Source organism: Carcharhinus amblyrhynchos, chromosome 3 (assembly GCF_965287045.1).
Source record: "Carcharhinus amblyrhynchos chromosome 3, sCarAmb.v2.hapA, whole genome shotgun sequence".
Taxonomy (NCBI): Eukaryota; Metazoa; Chordata; class Chondrichthyes; order Carcharhiniformes; family Carcharhinidae; genus Carcharhinus; species Carcharhinus amblyrhynchos.
Genome location: NC_137326.1, coordinates 127,644,888 through 127,663,056, shown reverse-complemented (window position 1 = coordinate 127,663,056; position 18,169 = coordinate 127,644,888). Strand labels below are relative to the sequence as shown.

General features: G+C 44.0%; 1 protein-coding gene across 1 annotated transcript in view; it reads left to right on the top strand.

Moving 5' to 3' along the window:
- Nucleotides 1-257: 257 nt before the first annotated feature.
- LOC145341110 (carboxypeptidase B-like) overlaps nucleotides 258-18,169 on the top strand; it is a 30,018-nt gene continuing 12,106 nt past the window's right edge. The window contains exons 1-9 of the mRNA XM_080185972.1: nucleotides 258-418; nucleotides 519-594; nucleotides 684-808; nucleotides 900-1,002; nucleotides 8,850-8,951; nucleotides 9,147-9,251; nucleotides 9,356-9,466; nucleotides 15,131-15,221; nucleotides 17,868-18,070. Of these exons, the coding sequence (XP_080042098.1) occupies nucleotides 282-418; nucleotides 519-594; nucleotides 684-808; nucleotides 900-1,002; nucleotides 8,850-8,951; nucleotides 9,147-9,251; nucleotides 9,356-9,466; nucleotides 15,131-15,221; nucleotides 17,868-18,070 (1,053 nt within the window). The 5' untranslated portion in view covers nucleotides 258-281. The remainder of the gene's footprint in view (nucleotides 419-518; nucleotides 595-683; nucleotides 809-899; nucleotides 1,003-8,849; nucleotides 8,952-9,146; nucleotides 9,252-9,355; nucleotides 9,467-15,130; nucleotides 15,222-17,867; nucleotides 18,071-18,169) is intronic.

Sequence of the window (18,169 nt, the reverse complement as noted above, 5' to 3'; positions counted from 1 at the left end):
TATTTGACAGAAACTTTCTGAAGTGCTTTAGAAATAGAATGAAGTGGATTGAAACAGAAGATTGATAGCCCAATAAGTCCTGGAGCATCCCGATTCTACCTAATTAAGGGAGTAGCTGGAGACAGTGAACGGGTAAGGCTATCACACAACGAGACAAAGCTCGCACATACCTGCACCGGTATGAACAAACACGTCCACTTTGTCACATACATGAGTATGCAAATTCCAGGCTCCATAAGGAAGTAGGGTGTGTGATGTGCTGCAGGTCCGATATCAATCTGATGCTTGACCTGGATGCTGCATGCGTTCCTCATCTGACAGACTCCGGCAATCCTAGGAAAACCATGGGAAGGTTATTTTTCCTGAGTTTTGTGACAGCTGTCGCCATCTCGGGTTCCGCAGGGCGACATTACCCCGGGTGAGAATTCCCCTGAATGTGCCATGATGGGAAGAGGGGCGGGGGGAGGAATCTATCTCGTAAACTAAATCTGACCATTTACTTTCCGTTGGGTTGACAGGGATAAAGTTTTGCGTCTGTGGCCGCAAAATGAACAGCACCTGCAGTTTGTAAGGAATGTGTCCCGTTCTATGAAGGTATGGTTTGTTGTTGCTGGTTCACACGCCAATACTTGATGGAGTTTGATTGAATGAAGCCATTAACTGTGTTATTGATATGTGCGCAGGTTGATTTTTGGCATCCAGAGTCAGTGGAGCTGGTGACCACAAACAGGAGTGTGGATTTCAGGGTCCTTGCTGATTGCGTCTCGGATGTCCAGGCTGGACTGGAGAAGATTGGATTGAAATATGAGTCAGTTTCAGATCCTGTATTGATTTTTGCTGAGCATTATAATCGTATAAGTAGACCTTCTTTAATTAAAAGAAACATTGTATCTTTTCAGGCTATTAACTGAGAATCTGCAGACCTTGATTGAGAACCAGTTTGACCGCAAGCAAACCCGATCACTCAGCTATGATTATGAAAGTTATCATAGTTGGGAGCAGGTAAATATGAAAGTGTTTCTATTTTCTTTTGTAGACGTGCTCCTTCAAATGTCGGCCAGTTTTAGTAGAAGTAGGTCCATCTCAACCATCTTGAGATGGTTTTACCAACCAGTTAGATCTGTATCATTGTGTTATTTATATGTGGAAGTGCCAGCATTGGACTGAGGTATACACAGTAAGAAGTCTCACAACATCAGGTTGAAGTCCAACAGGTTTATTTGGAATCACGAGCTTTTGGAGAGCTGCTCCTTCCTCAGGTGAGTGAGTGGAGAGTTGGGTTCACAAACACAGCATATATAGACAGAGATGCAATTGCAAAGTAATGCTTGGAATGTGAGTCTTTATGGGCAATCAAGTCTTTATAGGTACAGATAATGTGAATGGAGAGAGGGATAGTCACAGGTTAGAGAGGTGTCTCAAGCCAAGACAATAAGTAGGATTTTGCAAGCTCAGGCTAAATGGTGGGGTTGCACGTAGTATGACATGAACCCAAGATCCCAGTTGAGGCCATCCTCAGATCACTGTTCTCATGTCACACTATGTGTAACCTCCACCATTTTGCCTGGGGCTTGCAAAATCCTACTAATTGTCCTGGCTTGTGACAACCTGTGATTACCTCTTCTTTAACCTCTTTAACCTGTGATTATCCTTCTCTCCACTCGCGTTATCTGTACCTGTAAAGATTTGATTACCTGTAAAGACTTGCATTCCAATCATTATCTTGCAGTTGCATCTCTGTCGATATATGCATGCTTTTAAGCTAACTCTCCACTCACCTGAGGAAGGAGCAGCGCTCCAAAAGCTCCTGATTCCAAATAAACCTGTTGAACTTTAATGGTGTTGTGAGACTTCTTATTACGATGTTATTTAGCTGTCCTTTTCCCAGTCTGGTATATTCTCGTCGAGCTGGTACATTTGCCCAACAGAAAGAATGAAATTAAAGCAAAATACTGTGGATGCTGGAATCTGAAACAAAAACAGAAAATGCAGGAAAATCTCAGCATTTGTGAATAGAGTCAACGTTTTGACCCTTCGTCAGGGTTGAGAGCAAAGAGAATCAGCAGAGATTCATACTATGAGGGTGTGACTTGGAGTGGGGAGGTGGGGGGGGGTGGGGGGCGGCGGTCTGGAACTGGACAGAAGGAGTGTAAGTGAGGATACAGAAAGCTGAGATGATGCTAGAAGTGTCCATAAAGTGATCAGAATGTGTGAATAGCAGAACAGAGGGTACAGATGGGTAAGGACTGCCTGAGGATTATGGTAGTTGCCCTGAAAGAGCTGGGGGGTGGGAGGGAGGAGTGGGGGGAGTGTGGGGGGGTGGGAAGAGCTGGATTGGAGAAGTGGAAAAATAGAAGTGAGAAAGAAGGATGATAAGATGAAATACAATGAAATAAAGAAAAAATGGAAATTGGGTGAAGGTGGAAGGGAAAGTTTATGTGCTGAAGTTGTTGAACTCAATGTTTAGTCTGGATGGCTGTAAAGTGCCCATTCGGAAGGTGAGGTGCTGTTCCTCCGGTTTGCGTTGAGGTGCACTGGAACATTACAAAAAGCCAAGGATGGACATGTGGACAGGAGGAAGGAATGAAATGTGTTAGTTGGTAGCCCTGAAACCTGTTAATGTAATATTAATCCCTGACTGTCTCAATTCATGTTAATAATCATGATAACAATGTCTGTTCTTGGAAAAAGACCAAGAAAATTGATCCAGCCATGTGAATTAGAATTGACCATATGAATTAACTATGCCTTAAGTGCTCTGAGATGTTTTCCACAGACCTCTTAACAATGACAACTGTAACATTAGGGATTCACCAAGTGGATTAAGTACTTGTGAAGTCGTTGTAATGTCGGAAATGAGGGAGCCAATTTCTCTACAGCAAGCTTCCTCAAACAGCAAAGTAATAAGTGAACAGATCATTTGTTTTAGTTGCTGGTTGATGGATAAATATTGGTTAAAGCAAAGGGAGCATTCACCTGTCCTGGTTCGAATGTTTGACATCCACTTATGAGACAGATAGGTCTTAGTTTAATGTTCATCCAAAAGATGACATTTCTGACGGGAGAGCACTCCCTGTATGCTGCACTGGAAAAGCAGCCTGAATTATGTTCATGGGGGTGATCTTACAATTGTACCCCATTGGCTGATGAGTAGGGTGAGCCGGTAAGATTGTGTGCGAGCCGAGAAATCAGGTTCGTGTCTGATTTCTCACCTTTCGTGATCTTACCGGCACCAGATATCCAGCGTGGCTAGCCCATTTCTGGTGCAATAAATTATGGTGAGCTGTCTTCCTGAGCTGCTGCAGTTCCTGAGGTGTATGTATGCCTGCAGTGCTGTTGGGGAGGGGATTCCATCATTTTGATCCAGCGATAGTGAAGGAAAGGTGATATATTTCCAAGACAGGATGGTCAGCAACTTGTGGGGGAACCTCCAATAGGTGGTGTTCAGTAAGGACATGCAACAACACCTCCTCTACAATCATCCTCAGCACTGGTGCCCACAAGGCTGTGTCCTCAGCCTCCTACCTTACTCCTTATACACCTATGACTGTGTGGCCAAATTCCCCTCCAACTCAATTTTCAAGTTTGCTGATGATACCACCAAAGTGGATCGGATCGCAAACAATAACGAGACGGAGTACAAGAATGAGATCGAGAATCTGGTGAACTGGTGTGGTGACAATAATCTCTCCCTCAATGTCAACAAAATGAAGGAGATTGTCATCAACTTCAGGAAGTGTAAAAGAGAACATGTCCCTGCTTACATGAATGGAGACGAAGTGGAAAGGGTCGAGAGCTTCAAGTTTTTAGGTGTCTAGATCACCAACAATTTGTCTTGGTCCCCCCATGCTGACACTATAGTTAAGAAAGCCCACCAATGCCTCTACTTCCTTAGAAGGCTAGGAATTTTGGCATATCAGCTACGATTCTCACCAACCTTTACAGACGCACCATAAAAAACATTCTTTCTGGTTGTATCACAGCTTGGTCTGGTCCCTGCTCTGCCCAAGACCACAAGAAACTACAAAAGGTCGTGAATGTAGCCCAATCCATCACACAAACCAACCTCCCATCCATTGACTCTGTCTACACTTCCTGCTGCCTTGGAAAAGCAGCCAACATAATTAAGAACCCCACACACTTCGAACATTCTGTCTTCCACTTTCTTCAATCGGGAAAAAGATACAAAAACCTGCGACCATGTACTGACCAACTCAAGAACACCTTCTTCCCTGTTGCCATCAGACTTCTGAATGGATCTACCTCGCACTAAGTTGATCTTTCTCTACACTCTAGCTATGACTGTAACACTACATTCTGCACTCTCTTGTTTCCTTCTCTATGAACAGTATGCTTTGTCTGTATACCATACAGGAAACAATACTTTTCTCTGTATGCTAATACATGTGACAATAATAAATCAAATCAAATCAATCCCAGGTATCTGGTCCTCTGGATGGTAAATGGTTGGGGGTTTGGAAGGTGCTGCCTGAGGAACCTTGTTGAGTTTCTGAAGTGCATCTTGTAGATGGTACACACTGCTGCCACTGTTCAAGGATGGTGGGGGGGTGGGGAGGTGGAGGATTGAATGCTTGTGAATGGGAAATGGAAAGGAATGCTTGCTTCATCCTGGATGGTATCCAGGCAAGTGGAGCGTATTCTATGACATTACTAACTCATGCCTTGCAGATGGTGGACAGGCTTTGGGGAGTCGGGAGGTGATCTACTTGCTCCAGGATTCCTAGCTTTTGACCTTGTCTAATAGCCATGGTATTTATATGGCTAGTCCAGTTTAGTTTCTGGTCAATGGCAATCACCAGGATGTTGAGAGTGGGAAAATGCAGTAATGCTAATGCCACTGAGAATCAAGGAACAATGGTTAAATCCTCTCTTTCTGGAGATGTTCATTACCTGCCAAATACAGCTGAATATTACCATCCAGTTGTCAGCCCAAGCCTGGATATTGTCCAGGTCTTGTTGCATTTCGACATGAACTGCTTCAGTATCTGAGGAGTCATGAATGATACTGGACATTGTGCAATCATCAGTGAACATCCCCTCTTCTGACCTTATAATGGAAGGAAGGTAATTGATGAAGTAGCTGAAGATGATTGGACCTGGGACTACCTTATCCTAAAAAACTCTTATAGTGATGTCTTGGGGCTGAGATGATTGATCTCCAATCACCACAACCATTTTCCTTTGTGCCAGGTATGACTCCAAACAATGGATGGTTTTCCCCTGATTCCCATTGACTCCAGTTTTGCTACAGCTCCTTGATGCTATAGTAAGTCAGACGCTGGCTTGATGTCACAGACAGTCACCCTCACCCCACCTCCATTGTTTAACTCTTGTCCATTTTTGAACCAAGGCTGTAATGAGGTCAGGAATTGAGTGATCCTGGCAGAACCCAAACTGAGTGTCCATGAACAGGTTATTGCAGAGTAAATATCACTTGATAGTGCTGTTGATGACCCCTTCCATCACTTTATTGATGACCAAGAATAGAGTGATGGGGCAGTAATTGGCTGAGTTGGACTTGTCCTATTTCCTGTGTACAGGACATGCCTGGGCAATTCTCTGCATTGCCGGGTAAACACACTGAGAAGTCTCACAACACCAGGTTAAAGTCCAACAGGTTTATTTGTAGCAAACGCTACTAGCTTTTGGAACTGGCTGTTCCTTCGTCAGGTGGGTGGGAGTTCTGATCACAAACAGGGCATATAAAGACACAAACTCAATTTACATGAATAATAATTGGAATGTGAGTCTTTACAACTAATCAAGTCTTAAAAGTACAGACAATGTGAGTGGAGATAGCATTAAGCACAGGTTAAAAAGATGCGTATTGTTTCCAGGCAGAAAAGTTAGTGAGAGTTTGCAAGTCCAGGCAAGTGCAACAATAGTGGCATTTGCTACAAATAAACCTTTTGGACTTCAACCTGGGTGTTATGAGACTTCTTACTGTGTTTAACCCAGTCCAACGCCGGCATCTCCACATCATGATTGCTGGGTAAATGCCAGTGCAATAACTATACTGGAAGAGCTTGGCTAGAGGTGTGGAAAGTACTGAAGTCTTCAGTACTGTTGCCAGAATGTTACATAGAAACATAGAATATTACAGCACAGTACAGGCCCTTTGGCCCCCAGTGTTGTGCTGAGCTATGTCCAATTCCAAGATCAAGCTATCCCCTCCCTATAATTCTGGAGTGTTGTCAGGGGGCCCATAGCCTTTGTGGTATACAGTGCTTTCAGCTGTTTATTGATATCATATGAAGTGAATCAAATTGGCTGAAGGCAAACATCGGTGATGCTAGCAACCTAGGGAGGAGACCAAGATGGGTCATCCACTCAGCATATCTGGCTAAAGGTTGTTCCAAATGCTCCAGCCTTATCTTTTGGACTGATGCCGCCCCCATCATTGAGGATATTTGTAGAACCTGCTCCTCCAGTGAGTTGTTTAATTGACCACTAGATAAAAGCAAATTACTGTAGATGCTGGAATCTGAAACCAGATGGTCCTTTTAACTTTGACAAAGGATCATCTGGACTCAATGTCAGCTCTTTGATGAGCATATGGGATTTAATGGGATTGAGGGTTATAGATAGGCCTAGTAGGTAGGGATATGATCGGCGCAACTTGTGGGCCGAAGGGCCTGTTTGCGCTGTAGTGTTCTACGTTCTATGTTCTTTTCCCTCCTTACAGATGCTGCCAGACCTACTGAGACTTTCCAGCAATTTCACTTTTTGTTTAATTGATTACTATCATTCATGGCAGGACTGCAGAACTTAGACCATTGGTTGCAGAAATGCTTAGGCCTGTCTATTAACATGGTAGCACAGTGGTTAGCACTGCTGCTTCACAGCGCCAGGGACCCAGGTTTGATTCCTGGCTTGGGTCACTGTCTGTGTGGAGTTTGCACATTCTCCCCATGTCTGTGTGCGTTTCCTCCAGGTACTCTGATTTCCTCCCACATTCTGAAAGACGTTCTGGTTAGGTGTATTCGCCTGAACAGGCACCAGACTGTGGTGACAAGGGAACTTTCACAGTAACTTCATTGCAGTGTTAATGTAAGTCTTACTTGTGACTAATAAATTGACTCATCACTTGCTGCGAAAGCTGTTTGGCATACAAAGGCAAGTAAGGATGGACAATAGATGCTGGTGTAGCCCCATCCCATGAATTAATTTAAAAATAAAATTTGTCCCAAGCTGTATCTTCACTAGATTGAAACCTCATTTTTAGGTGTGGCTGTTGTTAACTCTGGCATGTCCTCCTGAGCCCTTTATTGAACCAGGGATGATTCCCTGGTTTGGTAATGATGTTTGAGTGGGGGATATGTATAATGATTGGAATGTGAGTCTTTACAGCTAATCAAGTCTTAAAGGTACAGTCAATGTGAGTGGACAGAGCATTAAACACAGGTAACATGAGGTTACAGCTTGTGGTCAAGTACAATTCTGCTGATGGCCCACAGTGCCTCCAGTCTTGAATTGCTAGATCTGTTTGATGTCCATCCCATTTACCATGGTAGTAGTGCCACTCAACGCAATGAAGGGTATTCTCAAGGAGAAGGCAGGATTGTGTCTCCCCAAGGACTGCACAGTGGTCACTCCTACTGATATTGTCATGGACAGATGCAGCGGGCAGTATGGTGAGGGCGAGGTCAAGTATGTTTTGCCTTTTGCTGGTTCCCTCACCACCTGCCGTAGTCCCAGTCTACTGCTTATACCCTTTAGAACCTAGCCAGCTCAGTCTGTGGTGGTACTGCCAAACAAATCTTGGTGATAGATATTGAAGTACCCCACTCAGGGTACATAACAGTACTAATGGTGCCACATCTTTTGATTTTGATTTGACTTGATTTATTATTGTCACACGTGCGCTGCGAAAAGTATTGTTTCTTGGCGCTATACAAACAAAGTAAATAGAGAAGGAAAGGAGAGAGTGCAGAATGTAATGTCACAGTCATAGCTAGGGTGTAGAGAAAGATCAACTTATTGCAAGGTAAGTCCATTCAAAAATCTGATGGCAGCAAGGATAAAGCTGTTCTTGAGTCAGTTGCAATAAGTCTTCAGAGGTAGAAGTCCCTTCACCAAAGCCCCTTTGTTTACAATTCCGACAGTAGTGCACAGAGTCCTATCAGTCAGCAGTCTATCTTCGGGAGTACCAGAGGAACTGACACTCCCTGTTAAATACAAGGGGAGGACTCCCTAATTGACCCATCAATTGAATCCTTAACCAGGGAGTTCATATTCCAGTAGTTTAACCTCAATGACCTGATGGAAGTCCTTAGAGGTACGTGTCCTCTGACTTTTGTATCTTTTCCCTGATGGAACAAGGTGGAGGCGAATACATCTGGGTACATCTGGTAAAGACTCTCCTGCTCTTTACCCAACGAGTGGTGGGAATGGAGCTCAGTACCACAGGGAATGGTTGAAGCCAATAGTATTGATGCGTTATAAAGGAAACTAGGCAAGCATATGAGGAAGAAGGAATTAGAGGCCTACGATGGTGCATTCAAATAGGATGGGAGGAGTTTTGTGTGCGCCATAAACATTGGCCTTAACTCTTTGAGTTGAATGCCCTGTTTTCTATGGTATACATCCACTATAATTCCATGAATATGCAAAAGAGCAGAGGTCAAGGAAAGGAATTTTTTGGGAGGATATGGGATTGGAGGAGATTGCAGTGGGTAACCAGGACAAGGCATTACATTAATGAACATGGGCGTAATGGGCTTTATGGATAAGATGTATTCACACATTTTTTTCTACTAGCAAAAGATATATATGCACTGTATTCAAAGTATTTCCAGTGGCTGTTAAAACTTGATAATCAATTGCAGATTGAATCTTGGACGGCAACCATGGCCAAAGAAAACCCAAAGTTGATTTCTCGGCTTGAAATTGGACGGAGCTATGAGGATCGACCCATCTATCTCCTCCGGGTAAGATCACATCTCCCAGTTTTAGATTTTGTTGCAATAATTTCAGATCTCTCTGCCCCACCCTGCTGAGACACGTCAGAAGTGAATCACCTGCTTTGAGAAACTGTGATTGCCCCGATATAGTGTGATATAGAATATAGAATGATGCAGAATGATAGTGTATGTACGTGCGTGTGTGTCAATCTCTTGTTACAGGTTGGCAGCAGAACAGGTTCGTTGAAGCCTGCCATTTTCTTGGATTGTGGCATGCATGCCAGGGAGTGGATTTCTCCAGCATTTTGCCAGTGGTTCGTGAAAGAGGTCAGTCATGGAAACTCATCTATTTGGGGATTTTCTATTGGAATTGATAGTGAGAATCATGTTCCAGTGATGTTCAACGAAACAATGGCTCATACATTTCACAGGCTGTTGGAAATTTTGGAACAAGCTCAACCCTGAACACGCTTGTCAATGAACTGGATTTTCTGGTTGTTCCTGTAATTAATGTGGATGGCTATGCTTACACTTGGACCACGGTAAGATTCAAATATGTGAAGTATTTTGGAAGGTAATTGTTCCTATTGCATGTATTATGGTGATGTAAAGGCATGAATCACTTATAAGGGAATGAGTAAGCATGTTGTAAATAAGGACATAGGAACTAGGAGCCATCTGGCCCCTCACGCCTGCTTTGTCATTATATAAGGTCATGGCTGATCTTTTTGTGGTCTCAGCTTGTGGGCCTCAGGCCACAACCAGATCAGCCATGATAGTATTAAATGTTGCAGCAGGCTCGAGGAAGGGCAGAGTGGCCTATCCCTATTCCTAACTCCAATGTCCCTCTGTTGCTCCACAAAATTCAATCAGGTCACCCTTCAGTGTTCTCTTTTCTGGAGACAGGCTCCTCAGACTGTTCCAACTTTTCTGATGCTTTGACCCTGAAAAAGACTTCTGTCTATTCACTATGTCAGTGTCTCTCCTAATTTCATAAACCTCTATCAGGTCTCCCCTCAGCCACCGTCTTTCCAGTGAAAACAATCCTTGTTCATTCAACCTCTCCTCAGCCAACATCCTCGAGACCAGGGAACGTCGTGGTGAACCTTATTTGCACTCTTTCCAAAGCTTGTGTGTGTGGTGAGCAGAACTGCATGCAATAATCCACATGCGGCCTATCCAAGGTTTACAAAGAACAAGAACAAAGAACAACACAGCAGGGGAAACAGGCCCTTCGGCCCAACGAGCCCGCACCGCCATTTTAACATTGAGTGCCTTCCTCTACCCATGACCTTTGTCTACACCTATTGGGGAAGATTGAGGGAAGACTAATTTAGGGACAATTTGTTGTACCAATCAGACTAAGAGCACGTTTTTGAGATGTGAGAGGAAACCGGAGCACCCGGAGAAAACCCACGCAATCACGGGGAGAATGTGCAATATATAGCTGCAACATGACTTCCCAACTCTTGTACACAATGCCCGGCTGATGAAGGCAACCATGTGCCATATGCCTTGGCCACCAGTGTTGCCACTTTTAGGGAACTGTGGACCTGCATGCTCAGATCCCTCTGTACATTAATATTCCTACAAGTTCTGCCATTTGCAGTATAATTCGCACCTAAGTTTTATCCTTCAAAATGCATCACCTCGCATTTGCCCGGATTAAACTCCATCTGCCATTTCTGTGCCCAAGTCTCCAATCTATCTATATCCTGTTGCATCCTCTGACAGTGAGGGTTAAATGCTCTCAGTTGTGGTGAATCGTTTGTTGGCCTGCTCGAGGGCATCACGACAGCAGTGTTTTGTATAGATGTATCATAAAGGAAACTAGACAAGCATATGAGGAACAAGGAAGAAGCCTATGATGATGTATAGGAGGAGGTTCATGAATGTATAAACAATGGCCTTGACTATTTGAAATGAATGACCTGTTTTCTATGCTGTATATCCTGTACAATTTCTTGAATATGCAAAAGGCCAGAGGTCAAGGAAAGGAATTTTCAAGGAGGATATGGGACTGGAGGAACACTGCTCCCTTTCAGCGCCAGGGATCCGGGTTTGGTTCCTGGCTTAGGTGACTGTCTGTGCGGAATCTGCATGTTCCCCTCATGTCTGCATGGGTTTCCTCCGGGTGCTCCGGTTTCCTCCTACAGTCCAAACGATGTGCTGGTTAGGTGCATTGGCCATGCTAAATTGTCCCTCAGTGTACCTGGAGAGGCACTGGAGTGTGGCAGCTAGGGGTTATCACAGTAACTTCATTGCAGTGTTAATGTAAGCCTATTTGTGACACTAATAAATAAGTTCATAAGATACAGGAGCAGAATTAGGCCATTTGGCCCATCGAGTCCACTCCATGATTCGATCATGGCTGATTTGCTCCTCATACCCATTTTTCTGCCTTCTCCCCATAACCCTTCAACTCGTTACCACTTAAAAATCTGTCTGACTCCTCCTTAAATTTAATCACTGTCCCAGTATCCACCACAATTTGGGGTAGCGAATTCCACAGATTCACAACCCTTTGGGACAAGTAGTTTCTCCTCAACTCTGTTTTAAATTTGCTATCCCTTATCTTAAGACTATAACCTCTCGTCCCAGAATGCCCCACAAGAGGAAACACCTGTACCATGTCTGCTTTATCCATATCTTTCATCATCTTGTAAACCTCAATTTTATCTCCCCTCATTCTTCTAAATTCTAGAGTATAGGCCTAAACTGTTCAATCTCTCTTCATACAACAATCCCATCCCCCTCCCCCAACTCTGGAATCAATCTAGTGAACCTCCTCTGAACTGCCTCCAAAGCCACTCCATCTTTCCTCAAATAAGGGGACCAAATCTCACCAATGGCTTGTATAGTTGCCACAATACTTCCTTACTTTTGTATTCCATTCCTTTAGCTATAAATGCCAACATTCCATTTACTTCCTTTATTATCTGATGTGCCCGCATGCTAGTTTTCTGTGACTCATGAACAAAGACAGTCGGATCCCTCTACACCAGGACACCCCAAAGGTTCTCCCCATTTAGACACTAAGCCACCTTCCCATTTTTTCTGGCCAAAATGCATGACCCCATACTTATCCACATTAAACTCCATCTGCCACATTTTTGCCCACTCTCTGAGCCTGTCTATACCCGTTTGTATAGTTCATATTTCCTCATTGCAATTAATTGTCTTGCCTATTTGTGTGTCATCTGCAAATTTGGCTAAAGAGCCTTCTATCCCTGTATCCAAGTCATTAATACAGATTGTAAATAGCTGGGGCCCAAGTACTGAACCCTGAGACACCTCTCTAGTTACTTCCTGCCATCTAGAAAAAAAACCTGTTTATTCCAACTCTCTGTCTTCTGCCCATGAGCCAGTCACCTATCCAAGCTGATAAATTATCCTTAATCCCATGTGATCTAACCTTGTGAATAAACCTTTGGTGTGGCACCTTATCAAAGCCTTCTGGAAGTCCAGATATATTACATCTACAGGATCTCCATTATCCACTGAATAAACACTAATAAATAAACAAACAAATAAACTTACCCGCTCATTCACCATAAACCTTAATTACTTTAATGTGCAAACATTTTTCTATATTTGCTTTAAAAACATTCAATGAGGTAGCCTCAATTGCTTCGCTGGCCAGGGAATTCCAGAGATTCACAACCCTTTGTGTGAAGACGTTCCTCCTCAACTCAGTCCTAAATCTCAATGAGTATAGTTCCAGCCTTTCCTCATAAGCCAACCCTTTCAATTCTGGAATCAACCTAGTGAATCTCCTCTGCACCCTCTCAAATGCCAGTATATCCTTTCTCAAGTAAGAAGACCAAAACTGTACACAATACTCGAGGTGTGGCCTCACCACCACCTTATACAGTTGCAACATAACTTCGCTGTTTTTAAACTCCATCCCTTTGGCAATGAAGAACAGCACCCCATTTGCCTTCTTGATTACCTGCTGTACCTGCAAACCAACTCCTTAAGATTCCTGCACAAGGACATCCAAGTCCCTCTGCACAGCAACATGCTGCAATTTTTAACATTTAAATAATAGTCCATTTTGCTGTTATTCCTACCTCACATTTACCAACATTGTACTCCATCTGCCAGACCTTTGCCCACTCACTTAAGCTATCTATATCCCTTTGCAGTCTTTCAGTGTCTTCTGCACACTTTGCCCTACCACTCATCTTAGTGTCATCTATGAACTTTGACACTCTACAGTTGGTGCCCAACTGTAAATCATCTATATAAGTTGTAAACAATTGCGGTCCCAACACTTATCCCTGAGGCACACCACTGGTCACTGATCACCAACCAGCATAACACCCATTTATCCCTGCTCTCTGCTTTCTGTTAGTTAACCAATCCCCTATCCATGCAATACATTACCTGGAAAGCCATGCACCTTTATCTTTGCAGCAGCCTTTTGTGTGGCACCTTGTCGAATGCCTTCTGGAAATCCAGATATACCACATCCATTGGTTCCCCATTGTCCACTATGCTCATAATGTTCTCAAACAATTCCACCAAACATGACCTGCTTTTCATGAACCCATGCTGTGTTTTATCAGTGGGACAATTTATATCCAGATGTCTCATTATTTCTTCCTTGATGATAGATTCAAGCATTTTCCCTACTACAGAAGTTAAGCTAACCGGCCTATAGTTACCTACCTTTCGTCTATCTCCTTTTTTAAATAGTGGCATCACATTTGCTGTTGTCCAATCTGCGGGGACCATCCCAGAGTCCAACGAATTTTGGTGAATTATCACAAGCGCATTTGCTATTTTCCCCACCATCACTTTTAGTACCCTGGGATGCATTCCATCAGGGCCAGGAGACTTAGCTACCTTTAGCCCTATTTGCTTGCCCAACATTGCCTCTTTAGTGACAATGAACATTTCTAGTTCCTCATGTACCATAGCCGCCTTGTCATCAATTTTTAGCAAGTTATTTGTGTCTTCCACTGTGAAGACCGACGCAAAGTACCTGTTCAGTGCTTCGACCATTTCCTCACTTCCTATTATTAAATCCTCCTTCTCATCCTCTTAAGGACCAATGTTTACCTTAGCCACTTCTTATCATTTTATATATTTGTAGAGACTTTTGCTATCTGTTTTATACTCTGAGCTAGTTTACTCTCATATTCTATCTTACTTTTCTTTATAGCTTCATTTGTGACTTTTTGTTGATCTTTAGAGATTTCTCAATCCTCTAGTTTCCCACTAATCTTTGCCACTTTGCATGCATTTTCTTTCAGTTTGATACCCTCCTTTATTTCCTTAGATATCCATGGCTGATTATCCCTTTTTTTTACAGTTGTGGGTTCATTTACTAAATATAGGCATATGTGAACAGATATACCTTGACAGAAAGCTTGAAGCCCACAGCAGCACAGGGGCAGCGTGGTGGCAAGGCCAGAGACCCGGGTTAAGTTCTGGCCATGTCTGTGTGGCATTTGCGCGTTCTCCCCGTGTCTGCGTGGGTTTCCTTCAGGTGCTTCAGTTTGACACCGAACCTTATCAGGAGTTTTCGGGGCAAATGGCCTGAACCCTGGCCGAAGAGGTAGCTTTTAAAGAACATCTTAAAGGAGAAAAGCAAGATAGAGAGGTAAATAAATTTAGGGAAGAAATTTCAGAATTTGTAGATAAAGTTAGGGAGGAAATTTCAGAATTTATCAGACATTCATCAGGTGGGAGTGTGGAATGAGCTGCCGGATAAAGTGGTAAATGCGGGGTCACTTTTAACACTTATGGGTTCATGGATGAGAGGGGTGTGGAGGGATATGGTTCAAGTGCAGGTCAGTGGGACTAGGCAAAAAATGGTTTGGCACAGACAAGAAGGGCCAAAGGGCCTGATTCTGAGCTGTGATTTTCTATGGTCCTATGGTTCTATTTCTCTAGAAATGGGGTGACACAACAATGTGCCAAGAAATCAAGGTGATATTTACCACACCATCCGATTTCAAATATTCCACTGAAAGAAAATGGAAATATGGAAGCATAAGACTTTGAGGGTGAGGATATTATCTATCAGAAAAAAGCATTCCAAAATGTGCAGTTCCCAGCAAAAATCAGTCACCAGTAACACTGGAGTTCCATTTTAAGGTATACAAGACCCGTTTGGTCAAGCTTAACTGGTAACCCTGATTCCCAGGTTTTGCTGCTCTTTTATGTATGCCCTTGGCCACTTTGCCTCATCGCAGGATCGGCTTTGGAGGAAGACACGATCCAGGAATCCTGGCTCTGAGTGTGTGGGCACTGATCCCAACAGGAACTTCAATGCCAGATGGTGTGGTAAGTCTTAGCATTTTAACCGACACATTTCTCGATGTAGGGCAATGTGTTTTTATTTGCGATGATCAAAATTAAATATCGAGGACCTAAAACTATTTCAACATTGCTTTTTGCCCACACAGCGCCTAGGGTCCCACAGAAAATTGTTAATGATGATGTTCGGTGACTATTGAGTTTTGCCCAATCTTGTTCCATTCAGTGGCATACACTGTAATGGGAGAAAGTTACACAGCGGGCCTTCACTGGGAGTAACAGTCTCAACAGTTGAGTTCAGGCTGTGTGATATCAGTAAAACTGGAATTAAGCATTATAAAGTAGTTAAATACAATTGCATGGTGGCACAGTGGTTGGCACTGCTGCCTCACAGCACCAGGGACCCGGGCTTGATTCCTGGCTTGCGTCTGTGTGGAGTCTGCACATTCTCCCCGTGTCTGCGTGGGTTTCCTCTGGGTGCTCCGGTTTCCTTCCACCGTCTGGAAGATGTGCTGGTGAGGTGGATTGGTCACGCTGAATTCTTCCTGTGTGTACCCGAGCAGGTGCTGGAGTGTGGCGACTCGGGGATTTTCACAGTAACTTCAATGCAGCGTTAATGGAAGCCTGCTTGTGACAATAATAAATAAACTTTGAACTTTACATTAAAGGGAGTTGTTGGATCTGACGTGGACTTGCTGCCACTTTGAACTCTAGTTGGGCAGTGGGTTGGGCTGAGTTGGAGATTAGGCCTGAGGTATTTTACCTACTGAGGCTAATTTCCCTTTGAAATCATGTGAAGTGGCTGCCAAATAACTCCCATGCTATGGAAATTTATCTGGCGGCTGCCAAAAGCCCAGTGGGTGGCCTCTGGCAGTCAGGAGGACGGGGAAGAGTGCAAAACAAGGGAGATATAGCTTTCTCTAGGCCCTAGGAAGGAAAGATGATTGTTACCTTTTTTTGTCCCCTTTTGGCCCTGGTCCCCCTCCCCCCAGTTAGTTTGGTGGGAAAACCACAGCCACTTCCTCCACTCGAGCCCGCGTTAAAATGCAGTCGGATATTGATAGTGTCGTAGGGCTGTGACATACACGTGCAATGAATATTTTTGAGATTAGGTCTGAGGTGTTTTACCTAGTGAGGCTAATTTTCCTTGGAAATCCTGTGGAGTGACTGGTAAGTAACTCCCAGCTGATGGAAATTTATCTGGCTGACGGTTGTTGCCAAAAGGGGCAAGGGACACTTGTCCCTGTCGCGTGCTCAGGAGAACTGGATATAACCACTGGTGGCAGGAGGCTGGTGGCTCAAGGACATGCCAACTGCCTGGTGTCCACCAGGTGAATAGAAATATCACAGAATCATAGAATCCCTGCTGTGCAAAGGGAGACCATTCAGCCCATTGACCCTGTGCCGATTACAACCCCATAACCATACGTATTAACCCTGATAACCCCTCTGACACTAGGGAAGGATTTAGCATGGCAAATCAATTTAACACGCGCATCTTTAGAGTGTGGGAGGAAACTGGAGCACCCGGAGGAAACGGCATGGTAGCACAGTGGTTAGCACTGCTGCTTCACAGCTCCAGGGTCCTGGGTTTGATTCCTGGCTCGGGTCACTGTCTGTGTGGAGTTTGTACACTCTCTTCGTGTCTGTGTGCGTTTCCTCCGGGTACTCTGGTTTCCTCCCACAGTCCAAAGATGTGTGGGTTAGGTTGATTGGCCGTGCTAAGAAATTGCCCCTTAGTGTCCAGGGATGCGTAGGTTAGAGGGATTAGTGGGTATAACATGTAGGGATATGGGGGTAAGGCCTGGGTGGGATTGTGTTCAGTGCAGATTCAATAGGCCGAAGGGCCTCTTTCTGCATTGTAAGGTTCTATGATCTATGAAACCCATGCAGACATGGAGAGAATGTGCAAACTCCACACAGTCACCCAAGACCAGAATTGAACCTAAGCCCCTGGCGCTGTGAAGTAGCAGCGCTAATCACTGTGCTACTGTACTACCTAATCATCCCAGATGTGGTATAGCACAACTCGGTGTAAATTGTCACTTTGTCTACTCTGCTCCATCAACACATCTCAGCCCTAAGCTCAGAAAAGCTCTTAGTCCGGGTCTGGTATTGCATGTTTCTTTTTCCACACCAACCTTGGTCTTGTCTGTGACATTGTCAATCTACTGTTGCATTACGAACAATTAATGGCACTGACCCATGCCCTCCAGAGATTCATTGAGGCAGAATCTTCAGCCATTAGAGGAGACTTTAAGTGAATCAGGCTGAGTTGGAGTTGACTGCAAGTCTGCAGTTGTCTTACCCGCAGTGGACACCTCAGGCCATAAGCTTTAAAAAGAAGCTCAAATGTACAGAGGGTGAGGAGGTTGTTATAAGGCTCTCTCCCTCCATCTTGTACATTTAGAGGCAACCTCAATGTTGCTCTAGACCCACACTTCAAGTGATGGTTCTTGGGAGATAAAGGGACTGGGTACCCATGACATAAGCACCCAAATTCCCCATCTGCATGCCTGACATTAGCATGCATCAGTGGGCTGGGGGCAGGGGGGGATACAAGGGGGAAAGATTCAGCTCTTTATCTGCAATCCACAGCTTGTGGTAGAGGTATAGAATGTCAAACAGTAGAAGCTGACTATTGTAACTGTTCAACACCTGTCTAACCTGCAGGCAAAGGAGCCTCAAGAAACCCATGTTCTGAAATTTACTGTGGACCAAACATAGAATCTGAAAAGGAGGTCAAGGCCATTGCAGATTTCATCCGTAACCACAGATCCACCATCAAGGCTTATCTCACCATCCACTCATACTCCCAGAAATGTATATTCCCATACTCCTACAGCTACTCATTGGCAGTTGACCACGATGAACTGGTAGGTGACTGCATCTCACAGATGAACTCTGAATTAATTAAGGGCATTTATGTAAATTGCTTGTCCACTGTACAAAACTCCTTGCTGCTTGTGCATCCA